We start from the raw sequence: 18,655 nt of genomic DNA, 5'->3' as shown, positions 1-18,655 counted from the left end.
AGCATTGAAAACTGATCAACAACTGGGAAGTTAACCACCAACAACCTTCTTAAGTGCATCACAGCAAAGAAAAAATTTAAGATAGGCTTTAAGGGGAACAATAAGACAACAAAAGCCTTATAGCGTCATTCTAAAGAAGGTTGCGCAGAGGTTAAGAAAAAATGCAAGGACAGCAACGATAAAGATTTGTGAAGACTCTACAGAAAGCAGAGAGGAAGGGAAAGATCCTTTTGAGAAGATGCTGGGAGACAGATTAGGTGAAGAACTCAGAAAGCAAAGAATGAAGCTAACGTATTTTAAAAGGAAAACTGATAAACAAAGGAGAAGACATCAGAGACTTTAACAAGAACAGTTTAAGGATGGACCCAGGTAACATCAGATTGGACTGGTGGGAAAAGCAGAGTTTCCCTTTGGAAAAACCATTTGATTTTGTCACATGGAAGAAAATACAAGAGAAGAAGGAATGAATACAGTGAGGTGGAGGGGTAAGCTCCCATGTGTTTATCATTTTTCTTTAGAACATAACAGTGTACCTCTTAGCTAGCCAGGTACAGCTCCAAAAGTATCCAAAAGCAGGTATTTAAGATGCTTTCTCCAGGATGTCCTTTCAGCTCCAGTGGATTTTTGAACCTGAAATACTGTCCTTTTTGTTTCATGTAAGTGAACCTTTTTCTCCACAAAATTAATCAGGCACTTTGGAATCCATGCTGACTGTTAGCATGGACAACTGCCTACATCAAGGACTTGTACAAGCCTTGCTAACGGGAGCACAGATGTGTATATACAAAGAACCACTGCTCACTGTTAAAGCCTGCTAGTTGCTGTTTCCGTCTGGTTTTCCCAGTTCTCCAGCTGGAAAGCCTAGTTTTACATTATCTTTGGTTTGTCCCCTTTTCTGTATTTCTTACTGATAAGTTAAAAAGCATGAGATGCTACACAAATTCCTAGGCTCTGCTCATGATTCCTCTTTGTTATAAAGCATAAATATTCACTTCTGTTTCTTATTAAAAAATTAAGTACCTGTAATCACTTTCACACAGAATCTCCAAGTCTTATTTCTAAAGTCCCATTACTTATTACGATGTGGCAAGACATTTCCAAGAAGGAAAATATTTTCAGACGAGAACAAAGTGGAGCAGAGATGAGAGACTGTGACTTTCAGTGTTTTTTCCCATCATAAAAGCTGTAAGAATGCTGTTACTAACAAGGTGCGATTATTTCTATTCCAGAAAATGTACACTAAAAGTGATGACAAATGAGCAGACTGATACTAATTTCTAAGCTTAGAAAATGTGCCTTACTTTGAAATATAAATTGTTATTAGTCAAATGGACACATACAAAAAGAAAAAATCAGAAAAAATAATTACATTTACTTTAAAACCCTCCGTGGGGTGATAGCAGAGCATAGCAGAGTGCCCAGAAGCCTTGGCATTACAGCCCCTATTATAACCATGGGATAACACAGACAGCCTGCTTCCCCCATGGTACTGCTCAGCAACAGAGCATCCTGTTCTGCATGGAAGATATTACATGCGAAATAGATATGATAAAGGCAACACAATTTGAAACAGAACTTCAGAGCAGAATATTATTTAGATCTGAATCAAAAACAAACTCTTAATTCTAAAGAGGAAATAAAGCCTACTCACTATTACCCTTTGTAAATGAGCATTTAAAAGCGTTTATCCAGCTGTAAAGGCATTGACAAGTCAATCTGAGGGTAATTGGTTTTGGCAGTTGCACACATTTCAATTAACATACTCTAAAGAGCCACAAGTGAATAAATATCTGGAACCATATTAAAATCCAAAAGTGACATTGAAGAGAGCTGGGATTTGATTCCAGCGTGTGGAAGCAGCACAAACCCTACCCCATTCCCACACAGCTTAGAACTTTGCAGGACAGAGTGTGAGCTTAGGTATTAAAATGGCAGCAATAATCCAGCAGAGCACAGAAGTGAGGAACAATGTAGGACAATGCATAGCAGCACAACCCCAAGGCTCTGTGAAAAAGGCACAAATCACCACTATAACAGGGCAGTCTGCAGGTCTTGGCTTCTTGCTGTCATTCTCCCACTCGCTTCTCTGAACTCCTCAGGTCAGGAATGTCCTTCCTGATGTGGCCATGCATGCTTGTTACTCAGCTCTGCAATATACGATTGTCATTACTAGCAATGTGTTCTGGGCTCTGTACTAGACTGCAGGTCCTCAGGACTGAAGCTGGTTGTCTGAACTCTTCCTGGCCTACCTGCAGCTTCGTTTTACTCACTTTAGCTGGGCAGCAATTTTTCTAATTGATCACAGGCCTGTGGCTTGTCTGCTCTACTTTTATTTTTGTAAAGAACCATCCATGGTTTTACGACTGTAGCATAATGCAGAAGGAAAAAAAGGTCTGGTGCACAAAAGAAACCCTGGAAACAGAGATATAGAACATGACAAAGAGGAACACAAGCACAGGATGATTCATAATAGGGCACAGGATTGGCACTGGAGATTTCACAGCTGCAAACAGTTTACCTTTGATCAGCAGAAGAAATGCAGACCTGTCAGCCTGGGCAAAGATGGTTTTAGGGATAACAAAAGCAAACAAAGAAACAAAAACCCAGAATCATAGAATGGCTTAGGTTGAAAGGGGAATCTAACACTTGAAAAACATCACATGTCAGATGCAATGTTGAACAACACACTGACAAAGGTGTAAGTGTGTTAGTTATCATAGAAAGAAACCTCAGTCGGGTCCTAGAGTGAGGAAGAAGAAACCATCAACATGGACATCTTATCCTTCCCAGTGAAGGACCTAGATGCTAACATCTTGCCACCCTGTTCCCAAAGACCAATGATAGCAGAATGAAGCTATTGACCTCGGAACCCAAGGAGCAGAAGAGAGGCGAGTACTCCACCAGAAAAGGGACATAAAACTAAGAAGCTTGCATGCAACAATGTTAACCTACATTATTATTACTGTTACACACAGAAGTATTCTGACCATCCACATGGTGCTGGGGCAGCTTGCTGGGGGCTCTACCAGCAGCTACACTGAGTTCCCTTCAGAAGGGGGCAAGAACACTACTGGCAGGACAGTTATTAACCACACCTCTAATCTCTGGTACTTTGAAACACAGAACACATCACCACCACCCCAAGTCCTAATATACCTCAGGATTACTTGGCTATCACACAAATACTTGGCTACATGCTACAGACACAGCTAACACAGAGACTAGTCTGGCAACAAGCAATCTGAATGTAGAATTTGTTGGATATACTGAATTGCAGGCACAGAATACTCCACAGAAGCTAATACAGAAAACAGAAGGCAGCATTCTGGAAGTAAACATCATTCTTGCAGGGGTGCGTGACAACAGCCCATGTTAGCAAAGTGCCTGAGGCAATGCAAGGTTCATGTCCAAGAACCTGAAATTGCTGCAATCCAACTGGAAGGTGACACAGATAGAGGGATATGTGACGAGATGCTAAAATGTTGGTAATATTTGCACCATGGAAGATGCACTCAAACTGACAGATCTCTTTAAACTGTTAAAAGAAGCAGGGTGAAGAACAAAATTAGGTCAGCCAAGAATAAAAAAAACATTTTACATCACCTCCAATTCAGATAATAGCACAAAGTCTAGCTGTGCTAGTTGCTGGAAAAGACAGCCGTTTTCATTGGTGTGCCTGTGCTGGGTCCTTTTGTTAATTCTTTCACAAGCTCCAGCTTCCTGTAGATCTTTCCCAAACCAGCACACAGTTCTTCTTGCCACCAGAGCTCAGAATGATGATCACTGTTTCCTCATCATTCTGTTACTCCCTCAATGTGTTACACCTAAGCTACTATTTAAACTGCAATCCTTTTGCACTGACAGCTCCTTCTCTCTTCTACACAACATAGTGTTTGTACAAGGGAAAGGTCACAAATACATTTGGACGTATAAATAATAAACTAGAACTGTGAATCAGCATAATCAGATATTCACCAGCAGGGTGCTAATGACAGGGGCTGGCCTTCATATACACATCTCTAAAATTCAGGCACATCTTTGCTCTTATATAATGAGCTACAGAAGTGAAATAAGAAAGTTAGCATGCTATTTTATTAGGACCTCAAAGAGAAGTGCTCAGAAGCAAGAAAATGCAAGAATTAAGGTTGCTGGGGCAACCTTCAATTCATCCCATTGAGCCCAAGTATGATACATGGCTTAATTGCATAATCACACACCTTTTTTTATACTTTCCCTGCCTCACTTAAGCTCTCCCAGGTGCAGAATATGGACAGAGTTAAGACAATAAGTTGCTGTTAGTATTTTGGTTTATGTTGGTAAGCATCTAGTCGAACACTCAACAAAGAACACTTAAATCCAAATAGCTAAGTTTTAGCTAATTCTCCACAAATTGAAGACAGCCTTGCCACGGAAAACATCATAAGCCTTCATAAATCTTCTAATTAAACAATGTTAATAATAATTATTAAATTCCCTTAAATAATAATTATTAAATTCCATTCTAACTAACAAGAAGAAGAGTGTGAATATGTGGAATTTATATTAGGGAAAAAGAGACACTGTTGCTAGGGAAATCAGGAACAGGTAGGTGGGACAAAATAGTTGCAAGGAGTTTCTTACCTCCAGATCATCATCTTAACTCAGAGCACTGAGGGATGTGCTCTAATGCTCCACTGAAAAATGCCAAAGTGTGAACTCCTGCATGTTGAAAATGTTTCATTCTAATGAATCATCATCCTGTTAAATAAATGGACAGATTATTGTAGTTCCCATGCTGAAAAGAAATAGCAGGGATAATACCTGAATTTAGGACATATATGAAACTTAGGCGACCATTGCTTTCTGGAGCTTTCTTCCGGGAGGTGTTTCTGACGGCACCTAGAAATTCCTCCCTGAGTCAGATGTCAGATACACTGTAAGACAGGTCGACTGTGCTACGGCAAAGATACAGTAATCTAACAGGATGATGCAGCTGAAGAGAAGAAACAGCTGAAAACTGATGCTTTAAATGCCACTTAATTTTCCTTTTCCTTGCTTCAGCTCCCTCTGCTGCAGACAAGCCAACAAGAGATGGAAACGGGCAGAATCAAGCCTTCAGCAGGAAGTTTTCCTGTTGCTGACCTCTCCAGAAAGCATTTCTAACTCTATTTTTAGGTTGAGTGCTTCGACTGTCTCCAAGTGAAATTATTCTAAATAATTTTAAGTATAAAATAAGAACATTATAATAAGAACAAGCAAATTATCACTTTCCAAGGGACACTGCTGTGTATCAAAGAAGCACTTTAAGGCTGGCATTTAGGAAAAGCTGTCCTGTATTTGCATCTGCATTACAAACATGTAATGGCAGTTTTATGAAAGTTTTGCCCTCGACACCTTGGAATTAACGTACTTCTGCCTGGACAGAAAGAAAATAAAGAAACGTACACAGCCATCCATTCACGTCTCATGGATCTTACTTATTCTATCCACAGCGATTATTACTCTCTCTTTCTGTTAGTGATGTGACAGCCGCCCATTGCTGATCCTAGACTCATCCACTGATTTTATATAAAATGGACAGAACAATGGGTACCTGCCTTCCTGATGAACAGCAAAAGCTCTGAAGCTTTTTACAAGTCATCTGGTTTCCAGACATGTCTGGTTCCTTTTTAACAGACATTTTGTAAGGCCCTACTGCTTCGTTATTTCATCTTACACTGCATTAAACCTCTGAATTGTCAGTGGCAGTGCTGATGGTAAATAAATCATCCTGCTGTCAAAGAAAGAAGAGATTTACTCTCATGAGCAAGTGTTCATTTAATAACCAGGTCAAACCCTCCAGTCACAGCTGCAGAAATCCTTCTGGAAAAATGTCTGTGCCACTCACAAGCTGACCCAAGGCCTGCCCTGATTAATCAGGTAGGAGCCACAACCACGCCAGCATGAACGCTCTCCTCCTGTCAGGACAAGGCTCCTCACTACCGCCTTTGCTGAGTGGTTCCTCCTTCCCCTTCACTTCAGCTTAGACCACCTCGTCCACACCAGCTCTTACAACTGGCCACCACACATACATAATAAGATGAGGAGCCAGGCACACCACTGTACAACAACTCCTTGAGTAACATGAAATTTCTCCTTGTTGTTAAAGAATAGAGTGGGTACAGCACACCTGGATTTGCAGATCCTGCCTAAAACACCAAAGAACTCAGCAGGGATGATGGAGTTTCTACAAAACTGAACTTAGTTCATATTAGGCAAATCTTCCAAAGGCTGCAAATTGATTACCTATTAATGGAAAGCCCATTGCGGAACACTGACAAACCCAGCCTAAATATTTTTTAAGATTTTAAAGAGATATGCAGGCAGCCTTTCTGCTCCCCACACCAACTGTTCTCAGAAGACAATCAGACTGCAAGGCTGAGCAATCACAGAACGCTCCTGTTAAGGTTACTTATCTTCCTGAGCATGGACATCATCATTCCTGCTTCCTCTGGAGCTCAGCAAATAGGTTAGCAAGTCAAGGGGAAAAAAAGAACGGAATTCCTTGTAGGATTCTAAAGGAGAAGAGGGAGAGTCATTATAAGCAGTGGACTTGAATTTTCTGTAAAACTGTTTAATAATCTCCTGCTAGCTTTCTATTCTTGTTTTGAATATTAGCAGTCTCCATAGTAAAATACCACTTGGCAAAATGAGCAGATTAGTATGGCACGAAAACAAAGCCAAGGGAAGCAGAACGACTTGTGGCCTGCTCTGCAGCAGACATCCATTTACATCAGTAGGGATGCCAATTTAAGTGCTGTTTGCCAAGACATTTTAAAGTGACACCAAACAAAGTGTTTATTTTATATTTCATGGATGGTTTCATGCATACCTAACAGCCAACAAGGACCTTAAAGGCTGTGCTTGCAGAAAGTATGTGTCTGCTGGCTGCATTTTGGGGAGGGGGCCTCTCTGTCCCTCCTTGGCAACTTGCTGAGCAGCAAAAAAAAAGTTGCTGACACTGTCAGTGCGGACAAGCCAGTGTGTCAAGAGTAAGGAGGAACGCCTTGCTGTCCAAATTCAGAACTTTTCTTAACAGAGCACAAGTTACCTCCTTCTGACAGCAGCATTGACCCTTTGTGGCAATCTAGGAAATCTAGTTTTACCTACTGAAAATAAAAAGAGATGTATGCAGTGTCAGCTAAGAAACCATAGGCAAATCAGTGGGCTCAGCCATGGAAGAACGTAGCAGCACTGGGTACACTCCACTGCAGAAAGCAAGGATGAGCCACAAAATAAAGAACTGGAACTCTGGATCCAGCACAAGCTACACCTTCAACACCATACCTGACAACCATGTTTAAAATAACAGTTTTTATGAATCTTCAGCACACCAGGGACCGTGCACAGGGCCAACAGATTGAAGTCCCATGCCTTACCAACAACTTTCTGCTAGCTCTTGTACATACCACACAAGGTTTGTATTTTTAAAACATTATACCTCAGAGTGTCCAGTATGTCATACTCAGGATCTCCTTTTCAAGAGAGCTGAGAACCTAATTCTTCCATCCATCTCAGCCTGATTAGAAACATTGTCCAATACCCTTCCATAATTCTGCACTTTCTCAAAATGCTGTGGGTCTTAATGGTATGTAACAAATTTCAGATCAGAAAGGAAGGATGTTAGTGAAGTACACAGAATACAAAAGTCTTATTATTTACAAAGCTGCACTGTAAACACATGGATCGAGGCATACTGGAATGCTTCTTATTAATATCCACAAACATACCAAAGCCTAATGATGCTTCTAATAAAGGTTCAAGTCACATTAAAAGATTCATTTTCAATCCACTTCACTTCATCTACTGCCTTCATCTCTGACCTTCTGGCATATTTTCATCCAAGGACACGGGAGATTCCATTCAAAAATAAACAAAACAATATCAGGTGGCTGGAGACTGAACCAAAGGCTGAAGTCACTAGGATGAACAGACAAAAGAATGAAATAAAGCAAGAAACTGATGTCAGAAGAGAGAGAAAATAAAAGACAGGCACAGAAGAAGGACAGGCAACCACCACCTAAAAGGGAAAAGAAGAAAAAGAATTGATTACAAAGCACTTGAAGAGCACACGGCCATGAAAAAGAAGGAGGGACTGGAAGTGACACATGACAAAGGAAAGAAACAGGTAATGTTCAGGTAACTACCTCAGCTTTGAGAACAATCTCAGGGAGAAAAATTTCAAAGGCAAAGCAGTCAGCAAAAAAATCCTGGGAGGCATAGCAGAACAAAGAAATATATAGAAAATAGATCAGAGGAATGAAAAGCACAGGGACAGGTGAAAAGACCATAGTGCTTAGAGGAGAATTTGCAATGAGAGAGACAAGAATGGAAAGACAGGAAATTATGCTCAGTAGAAAAAACATCATCTCATAGGCAAGTAGCTGGCTTGTTTCCTGCCTCACTATGAACATTAGCAGAGAGTAGGCGTGTGCCTGAGATAGAAGTGCATTTATTTTCAAAACAGATTTTCTTGGCAAGAATTGAGATCTAGACCTTGACTCACCAGTTGATTTTATAGTAGCCACCAGGCCACAGTAAATACAGATCAGGCCCTGACAGTGCAGCGAGTGGTGCAGAGGCATAGCCATCCCTGCCAGGACTCTCACTGCCCCTGTGACATGGGCTCGCTTTTAAATCGGTGGAAATGAGACAGAAGATTCTGGACTGCAAAGCCAAGTCGTGATGCACACAATTCCTCCAAGGCAAGAAAATTCTTGTAGATGAAAGTACGTGAAACAGCAGTCATATTTAACAAGCACAAGGCAAACGTAGGCAAGGAAATACAGGGCAGGTTAAAATTATTTTCTCTTCACTTATGGTAATGAAAGTTATGTGAGAAGCCAAAAATCCAGACTTTAAACAGTTCATGATGTTTCAAGCACATTAAAATGAACCGAACGCCTTTTCAGAACATTAATTAAGCTTTTCAAATAACATGTGAATGAAAATCTAGACATTTAAAAATCCTTGAGATAAAGGTTACTGAAAATGATTGAAAATGCTTATATAGAAATTCTAAAGCTAAGAGAAACTGGAATTCAGTGCAAAATATTTAACCCCAAGTTTAGTTTATATCCTTATTATTATCACTGGGTTTTACAATCTTGCATAAACATCTTTATTATCAAGGACTGAATGCAGTCTTTGGTTCTGAATTCCAGTACTTTGTGAACTTTTTAAAGCCTTTGTAACTCAACAACTGTACTTCTTAGTAGAAGCATTACAAAAGTTACAGTGATCCTCTCTGTTGCTTTTTTCAGCCCCAAAGTCCAGAAGCCCTATAACCAGATGTGCAGAAAAAAAATGAAATGGCTCCAAAGACATCAAGCCTATGAAGAACCACTTAGGTAGTGGTTCTTAGTCCTCAGCTGCAGGAGCTGGCAGATCCAGTCTAGCTCTGCTACCTTTAGCTGACTCAAGCTTCATGAATTGTATAGGTCTATGCAAACTATATACAGTCATTGTGTAGACAAACTGTAGTACAGATCAGTCGCTCTTGGCTAAACAGAAGTTACTTGGCCATAAAGAGGACTACATGAGGAAAGACAAGCAATGGTTTCTGCTCCTTTGTTGTTGCACGTACCCTGAAAGAGCTGCTGCCCTCAGCACTCAGATCACTGAAGCTTGTCTGGGGATTCCAGATACCATCTCACAGCTTTGAATACTTTCATCTGTCCCTCGTTCACCTTCACCTTTCCTTGTCAGTTACAGTTTGCTAGCAGACAGTCTGGATTGAGGAAGCAGGCTGCTTGTTCTGGGTCACTTCAGGATTACCTATGCTAATCCCTTTTTTACCCCTTAGAGATCAAATAATGTTGGGATTGATCAAAATCTATTAAGGAAAAGGTTTTACCTGCCAAATTGCCTCCTGATTTTAAGTCAAACACCTTGATACTACAGCAGTACATGAGATACAGGAGTGAAGGTACCTGAGCCCTTCCTCCTGCAAGGTGGAGTATGTGGGCAGCCTGCCATGCCAATGCAAAGCCTGAAGCATGCAGTAAGATCAATGGACATACATTCACCCATACTGCTGACCCCAGAGCAGGGTTAGGTCCTTATCAGTTCAGAGACAATCTAATTTCATTGCCTGAACTGAGAGACCAAAGAGTAAAACAAAAAGAAACTGACAAAAGCTATGTACAATATGCTTTTTTTTTTTTTTTTTTAATTTTTAAAAACAGATTTCAACATGCTAGTTCTGTCTTTGAAAGGGTCTCAGTGTGGGAACATCTCATGTGCACTAAAACCTGACCCACAAGGGAACTCCATGCTGTTACAGCTCTGACGTGGCATGACATCATACCGCCTGGAAATCTGCTGCGATCTCACAGAACATAACATTGCGGTTGCACAGTGTGGGGTGCACAATCATAGCATGGCTTAGGTTGAAGGGGACCTTAAAGATCATCCAGTTCCAACTCCTATTTGTAGGCACTAAGTCAGGTTGCCCAGGGTGCCATCCATGCCAGCTCTGAATGCCTCCAAGGATGGGGCACCCACAGCTTTTCTGGGCGACCTGTTTCAGTGCCTCACCTTTACCTCTGAGTAAAGAGTTTTCTCCTAACATCTAACCTAAGTTTCCTCTCTTTTAGTTTAAATTAATTCCTCCTTGTTCTGGCACTATTAGAATGTGTAAAAATTCAGTCTCCCTCCTGCTTATAAGAATCACAGAATCACAGAATTGTAGGGGTTGGAAGGGACCTCCAGAGATCATCGAGTCCAACCCCCCTGCCAAAGCAGGTTCCCTACAGCAGGTCGCACAGGTAGGCATCCAGGCAGGTCTTGAACATCTCCAGAGAAGGAGACTCCACCACCTCCCTGGGCAGCCTGTTCCAGTGCTCCGTCACCTCACCGTAAAGAAGTTCTTGCACACATTTGTGTGGAACTTCCTATGCTGCAGCTTATGTCCACCTCCCCTTGTCCTGTCTCCACGTACCACTGAAAAGAGACTGGCCTCACTGGCCTTGGCAAAGGATCGTTTGGTGAAGTGTATAAAGGGGTCGACAACCGCACCAAGGAGGTGGTTGCTATCAAGATTATTGATCTGGAGGAGGCTGAGAATGAAATTGAGGACATTCAGCAAGAGATTACAGTGCTCAGCCAGTGTGACAGTCCCTACATCACCCAGTATTATGGCTCCTACTTGAAGGGCACCAAGCTGTGGGCAATCATGGAGTACCTGGGAGGAGGTTCAGCCTTGGATTTGCTAAAGCCAGGGCCCTTGGAAGAGACTTACATAAGCTTTCTTCAAGCTGGAAGACCATAGTGAGGTCTTCCCAGAGCCTTCTCCTCTCCTGTTTAGACAAGGGCAGCTCTCTCAATCTTTCTTCATAGGACAGGTGCTCCAGCCCTCAGATCATCTTCATGGCCTCCCTCTGGATCCACTCTAACAGCTCTGCATTCTTGCTGTACTGTTGGCCCCAGATCTAGATGCAGTACTCCAGATGGGGCCTCATGAGAGCAGAGTAGAAGGGAGCAATCACCTCCCTCTCCCTGCTGGCTACTCCTTTTTTGATGCAATTCAGGATACTGTTGGCCTTCCGGCCCACAAGCACACACTGCTGGCTCATGTCCAGCTTTTCATTCATTTGGGCCCTCAAGTCTTTCTCCACAGGGCTGCTCACAATGTGTTCTTCTTCCAGTCTGTATTCATATCTGAGATTGTGCCAACCCAAGTGCAACTCATTGCACTTGGCCTTGTTGAATTCCTTTAGGTACTCATGGGTCCACTTTTTGGCCCTGCTCAGGACCCTCTGGATGGTGGTCTTTTCTTTTCTTTTGTCAAGTGCACCACTCAGCTTGGTGCCATCAACAAACTTGCTGAGTACACTCAATCCCATGGCCATTAGCAAAGATGCTGAAGAGCACCAACCACAGGATGAACCCCAGGGGGACACCACTCGTTCCACCTGGACATTGAGCCAATGGCCTCTTGCTGTGACCATCCAACCAATCCTTTACCCACTAAATAGACCACCCTTCAAATCTCTCCAGTTTGGAGATAAGAAGGTGGCAGGGGACCACGTCAAAGGCTTTGCACAAGTCCAGGTAGACCACATCAGTTGCCTTTGTCCACTGATGCCATCACCTCGTCACTGAAAGCCACCAGACAGGCCAGCCATGACCTTCCCTTAGGGATGCTGTGATGGCTGTCTCAGATCACCTCCTTGAATGAAGAGATTGGCAGTACACAGAAATACCAGTGAAAGTGCAGGTGTCAGAGAGATGATGAAGGACCCATCCTCTAAGAGAGACCTGGGCCTGTAGAAGAGAAGGCTGAGGGGGGATCTGTTCATAAATATCTAAAGTGTGAATGTCCAGAGGACGGGGCTGGGCTCGCTTTGGTGGTGCCCAGTGACAGGACAGGGACAACGGGCACACACAGGAAGTTCCCTAGGAACAGTGAGGGTGACATGGCACAGGAACGGGCTGCCCTGGCTGTGGAGTCTCCATCTCTGGAGACAGTCAAACCCACCTGCGTGCTTTCTACCGCACCCCAGTGTAGGGAACCTGCGGTAGCGGTCAGCAGTGATGTCACCGCTGCGCCATCCCACGCGAGGCCGCGCCGCCGCGCTACGAGTCCCCCCATGGACAGGCCCTTACCTGCCGCTGCCTGTCGCCCGCTTTGGCCGGCATAGCTCTGCGCACGGCTACGCCTCACGACCACCACGCGCCTCTAACCGCCGCCGGCTGACCGGAAGTTGATAGCGGCAGCCATGGCAACGCGCCGGAAGCGGCCGCGGGACCGTTTCCAACCTTTCCCCGCTCCTGGAGACGCGGAGCGGTTACGTTCCGGAGGGCGGGGCCGGGCCCGGATGCTCTCGTCCCGGGGCCACGCCTCTTCAAGTATGCAAAGAAGAGGGCGGGGCGTCGGAGCCGGACCCGGAAGCGGTGCGGCTGAGTCACCGCGGCAGCGAGCGGCGGCGGCGATGAGGCAGCAGCCGCGCAGGGCGGCGGCGGCGGCAGTATCGGCAGCGGCAGCATCCTGAGGAGCCGAGCAGCCCGGCAGCGCGAGGAGCCCCGCGACCTTCCCGCCCGCCCCCGCCGCCACCATGATGGAGGAGATAGACCGGTTCCAGGTGCCCGCCGTGCGCGCCGAGATGCAGCCGCTGGTGAGGGGCGGGCGGGGCCGCGCCGTGCCCGGGAGCCGCCGCCGCTTCGCCTCAATGCGAGGGGGTGGGAAACGGCAGCGGAGGGGGGGAGGGGAGGGCAGTGCCGGGGGGCCGTTATGTAACGGCCGTACCTCAGCGGCCGGCCGGGCGGGTGCTGCTGTGTCACGGCGGGGGGTGAGGGAACGGCGGGGAGGAGCGCTCCGTCGGGAGAGCTGCGCTCGCGTAAAGTTGTGCATCTCAAAATAAAGCCTGTGCGGGTGTGAGTTGGTTTTATTTTTATTCTATTTTTCCTCACGCCGAGGGATGTCTTTGTGCTGGGTGGTTTTTGGTTTTTTTTTTGTTTTGTTTTGTTTTCTTTTTTTGTTGTTTTTTTTTTTTTTTTTTTTTTTTTTCTCTTTCATTCCGGGATGTTTTGCGCTTTGATTGTGCTCAAGCGGTGAGCGAGCGGCGGAGACGTTGGCACAATGGGTGCCTGCGCCTCGGGGAAACGCCGCTCCGCGCCTGGAGGGCTCGCTGTGCTGTGTGCTGTCCTGTGCTTTCCACCCACACCCTCCCGCACCGCCGGGATGCTGATTCCCTTTGGCACCTGGATAAGCCAATTCCATCCTCGTGGTGCGGGATGGGATGTTTGGAGAGCTGAAAGAGCCTTCACGAGATACGTGTGCAGATCCTCCTGATAGCAGGTGAGGGTGGGTCACTAGCAGGTCGGAATTAGCGTTTAGGATGCTTTCTGAGGCTGCTGGAACATCGGAGTGCTGGCAGCTTGGTGTTGGTGTATCTTGGTCTCTTGTTGCAGCTAAGCACTGAGAACAAAGCAAGTGCCTTGTGAACAGGAGGACCCTTCCTGTGAAGGTCTACAAACTTCTGACTGCTAAGAAAAATGCATTCCTTGTAGTGGGACTTGACACGTTTTGAATGTATTTTTAGTTTTGTTTCTTTTTGTGACTATTGTTTGGTTCTTTAGCTGTAGCTTTCATGGTGGGGAAGAAAACTGTGCAAAGTGGGCTTGCTGCATGCCCTACTTTGTCCAGCAGAAGATATGGCAAGGCTGCTCCTTATTATTCCTGTTGCTGTGACAGTGAGAAGCTTTGGTAAATCTGCTGGCAGGCCAAAACAAAAACAACAACAACAGCAAAAAAAAAAAAAAAAAAAAAAAAACCAAACAAACCAAAACAAAAAAAAAACCTACAAGTAGAGAAACAAACAAATGAGAAAAACACCTCTTAAACATTTTCTAAAACATTTGCAATTTTCTACACCCAGCAAAAACAGGAGAAGGTAGGATGGCATATCATGCATCAGTGATGGTAAGTTTAACTATGTTTCCTTCCCTTCTTCGGCAATCAACACTTTGGAAAATGCCACAAAGAGATTTTACATATTTTTAGAAATTACTCCAAAGCCACATTCAAACAGGTTTTCTTCCTGTTCTTCACAATTTCAGTTGACTTCTAAATAATGGTGCTTATAGTGAAAACTGATGTATGTGATGGTCAGCTGCAGTGAGTGGGTGCTGTGAGATTCTTCCATGTGCCTGGAAATGCTAGCAATAGCCTCAGACACGTGACATACAAAGCATTTTCTGCTTCATAGCTCCTGGGTGGTACCTTGCAAGCAAGGATTGTTTCTTGTGAGAAACAGGAAGTTTGGAATTTGGCTGTAGTTTGCTATAGTAGTTTGCTTGGGCAACTGAGCTCTGCCCATGCTGCTGCTTCATTGTATGGAGGTTACTTCTTATGCCATTCCTCTTTATGCTTTAAAGTACAAAGTAACCTCTGCATCTCAGTCCAATTTAAAGGATGAAGATGTCTGACGGTATTTTCTGCATCTAAAGGGTTCAAGTAGAGCTAGCTTTCCAGATCTGACCTGAAAGCCAGGTTTCTTCAGAATTAGGAAATATATAGCTGGTAAATGCTTAGGGAAAACTGTGTTTGAATATAGTCTGAAGCCTTTCCAAGCCCATGGAATGTCCAAACCTTCCCCTGATACGTTATTGATCGGGGTGACAGTGTTGATAAATTTGGTGAAAACATTTCCACGTTTTTTACTGTTTGGTTCTTTAGCTTCTAGCACTTGCACTGGGGAAGAAACCCATCTATTCAAGCTGATGTGCACTTATCGCATACCCTACTTGTTGAGTGTATCTCTGTCAAGCAAAGGCACAGTGTCCTTCCTGGGAGATGCTCAGAAGTCTTCTGGGCAGCTGTCTTTAGGGGTCTCTGCCCAAGGTGAGGCTTGGGCCAGGTGGCCTCCAGAGGTCCTGGAGTCTCAGCCTCAGTCTCTGCAGTTCCCCTGACCTTCCTTCAGTTGCAGTGATGTGAAGCTATGAAGCAGTCATTCCCTTCCCCCTTTTCAGTTTGTCTGAATAAGCATTGCTGAGTCACACAAATTGTCTTGATTCTGCTTCAGTCCTACAAATGTTTTATGGGAAGTGCTGTACTCTAATGCCAACCTGAGGAAAAGTGCAGTGCAGGTCTTAATGAGGCAGAGTTGTTGCAGATAGATGGGCAGGACGGCTGACAGACCCTGACTAAATGTTGCTAGTTCATAGGATCAGGTCATGCCCAGTGTTTCACATCTTTGCAAGACAGATTACTCTGCATATTTTGATTTTGTCGTACTACGTTCTGTGAGAGTAGGATGGTCCTGATTCCAGATTCCTGTCTTGGAGGCTGGTGGCTCTTGGCTTCCACCTCCAAAACAATTGTGTCTTCAAATTAATAGAAATTAATATACCTGGGGTCTTGTTTACTTCTAACACTTCAGTATCACGTCTTGTCTATCATCATGATGTAAGCTCAACTGTGGAAACTCTGTTCTAATTATTTTCTCTTTCACAGAATCACCAAGGTTGCAAAAGACCTCCAAGGTGATCCACTCCAGCCATCCATCTACCACCAGTATTTTTCCACTAAACCATGTCCGTTAGTACAACGTCTAAACATTTCTTGAATACAGATCTGATCTCTGTCTGGTCACAATCCTTCTGTGCTCACAAAAAAGAGCTCCCCAGTAGCTGCTGGGTAGCAAGTTGTTTTCAGATAAGAACAGTTTCCAGCATGGCTGAGATGTGTAATGTGGTGAGGCCTCAAACTCAGTATTTCTGCAGCACTCACACAGTAAGGATGATGTGGAGGAAGAGCATTAAAGAGCTCTGAAATAGGAATGAGGAAGCCTGGAATTATTTGTAGGCCTACCTTACATGCTTTCCTTGTGATTTTATAAGCGCTTTGTGTGCTGTAGGCTAAACTCTTGCAAAATGCTTATTCTTCTTGTTAAAATGAAACGTACTGAGCAAAACACAGTGGGATTACATGTTGGATTCTGCTGTGTGGAGACCTTCCCAAACTGGCTGGTGTATGATAGCAAACTGATGGTACTGGATTGGACATCATTCTTGCAGTTGCTGTTCTTAGCATGAAAACACAAGAAGAGTAAAAGTGCAAAAGGGCATCACTATGACTTTTCCTTAAAGTAAGCACCTGCCAAAGCACAGCAGCTTCAGAAGGGATTTTCTGCCAACTGCTGAGACTTTGGCTTCATTTGTGAAAATGGTACCTGAAAGACAATATTTTAATTTCCCAGTTCTCTTGAAATCTCCCAGTTCACTTGGAAGATGGAACCTCTCTTCAGACAAATTGGGCTAATGGTTCTTATATGTTGTTCTGAACTGTTATGGCCTGGTTGGTTTCCTGGGCTGGCAGCTTGAGTTCTGATTACTGACGTAACCAAAGGATTTTTATTAACCACATCCTGCAGCAACACTGTTGGCTTTCCAACCAAAATGCCAAATCTGTGCTGATCCTGGAGGTGTAAAATTTCCAGGACATTTAAAGATAGAGAAATTGTGTTTCTACATTGTATTTTTTTTCCCCTGAAAATCAAAACCAAAAGCAGAAAAGGAAAAAAAAAAATTGGACAATTCTTAATTCTTAATTTTTCAAGAATGAGCTATAATTTTATCCGACAGATATTCAGTGTTTCATGTCCTTATTAAATGTGTTCTTAGTTTTTGGTAATATTGACTATCTCCTGCCAGGGAAGTTATGCTGTGTATTAAGGTCTTTTTTTTTTTTTTTTTTTTTTTCTCCAGCTGGAAATAGAAAAGCTAGAGTTACTAATAAGCAAAATGAAAGGTTATACCTGTAGGGCTTAGAAATAGTATGTTAATGTAACATTAGGTCTCCAGTGCAGCTAGACAAGAAACCCATCTTTCTAGAAGAAAAAGCCTTCTAAAATGAAAATGTCATTCCTATGTATATTCACTGTAACGTAGCCAGGGGCTTACACAGCTATATGTTTTGTAAATGCCTGCAGTACGTGATGCTTATAATGGCCCATTACTATGAGTCCTGAAATAGAAATATTCCAGAGGAGCTGCTTTTAGTTACGCAACCTGTTTTGATGTGCTGCAGTGTCATTTATAGCAGTAGTTTTAAAAACAATCTCCCTGAGTACTTTTGTTCCGTTGTGGTTGTTCCCACGTATTGTATCAGGCCTTTAGTGCGTAGGTATAGGACCAATTTCGTTCTTCCCCCAAGCCAAGGTAAAACTGGAGCAGTCATTCTAGCGCCGGATCTCAGGCGGCTGCTATGAGGGTGACCTGTTGGGGTGCAGGAGCTCTGACTCTCTGGGCTTCTTCTTTTCCATTGCTTTGCACAAACTTTCAAATGCAGTTGTTCTGTCAGTCAGGTTGGGAGATCCTTTTCTGAGTGAAGTGTTAAAAGAGAGGTGCTTTGAACTTAACTGAGAATTAAACTTGCACAATCTCTTGGGATTCTTCCATACCTCCCAGGAGCTCATTATCTGTAGCTTGATGTTAATATCTACTGTGACACCATCTTCTGGCGCAGAAATTGCTGTATATTCTCTCAGCCAGTAGTAATGTCAGGTCAGTAAGGAATCAGTCAAGATGAGCACAATTCCAGGGCAAGAGAGGAAATGCCTTTACTTCTGCAGCTTTCATCCAAAGAAAGCTCTCAGCTCACCACGGGGCTGTAGAGCACGTGTGTCCTTGCTGGATCCGTGTCGTCCTTGCTGTCAAACTGAAGACTGAACTTGATAAGAAGACATGAGGGGACCTCATCAGTGCCTTTGCTGTGGGTAGGAGGTGAAGTGGGGAGCTGGCTGAAGGCACAGCTGGGAGTCAGTCAGTCGCAGTGGTGTGCCTGTTTTCTTCCAGACATTTTAAGACCTTGGCTGGAGCAATTGTCTTTCTGCTTCTATGCAGATCAATTTCCTGTCACTTTCCACAGTCACTCTGTCAAAATGTGTCTACACTTTCCCCTCGTGTTGCACACACCATGCATCTTCTGTGAAGCTTTGCATCATTTTGGTTATAAGGTCCCAGCAGAATTATTCTGTACCTGTCACTGAAATTGACGTCTTAGTAGATGCAGCCACTCGCAACTAGTAAATCAATCAGTTCCAGCTCTAACCCTGTGTAGACTTCCTGACCATTATTCTTTCTGAGATTTAAATTGTAATCTTATTTGGTGAATGGTGCCCCTTTTTGAGCA

General features: G+C 43.7%; 2 protein-coding genes across 6 annotated transcripts in view; one reads left to right on the top strand and one right to left on the bottom strand.

Annotated features, from left to right (window-relative positions):
• Positions 1–12,824, bottom strand: part of DNAI1 (dynein axonemal intermediate chain 1) — a 136,020-nt gene extending 123,196 nt beyond the window's left edge. For all 3 annotated transcript variants that reach the window (XM_048930797.1, XM_048930799.1, XM_048930800.1), the window contains exon 1: positions 12,628–12,824. In XM_048930797.1, the coding sequence (XP_048786754.1) occupies positions 12,628–12,660 (33 nt within the window). In that variant the 5' untranslated portion in view covers positions 12,661–12,824. The remainder of the gene's footprint in view (positions 1–12,627) is intronic.
• A 63-nt stretch (positions 12,825–12,887) lies between these two features.
• The window catches only part of FAM219A (family with sequence similarity 219 member A), a 95,762-nt gene continuing 89,994 nt past the window's right edge, over positions 12,888–18,655 (top strand). Inside the window, exon 1 of one of the 3 annotated variants that reach the window (XM_048930802.1) lies at positions 12,888–13,136. In XM_048930802.1, coding sequence (XP_048786759.1) covers positions 13,077–13,136 — 60 coding nt within the window. In that variant the 5' untranslated portion in view covers positions 12,888–13,076. The remainder of the gene's footprint in view (positions 13,137–18,655) is intronic. The other 2 variants (XM_048930803.1, XM_048930801.1) reach the window with 2 other exon arrangements.

This window comes from Lagopus muta, chromosome Z (assembly GCF_023343835.1).
Source record: "Lagopus muta isolate bLagMut1 chromosome Z, bLagMut1 primary, whole genome shotgun sequence".
In the NCBI taxonomy this organism is placed as follows: domain Eukaryota; kingdom Metazoa; phylum Chordata; class Aves; order Galliformes; family Phasianidae; genus Lagopus; species Lagopus muta.
Note: the sequence above shows the minus strand (reverse complement) of the source record. Positions and strands in the feature narration are given on the sequence as shown.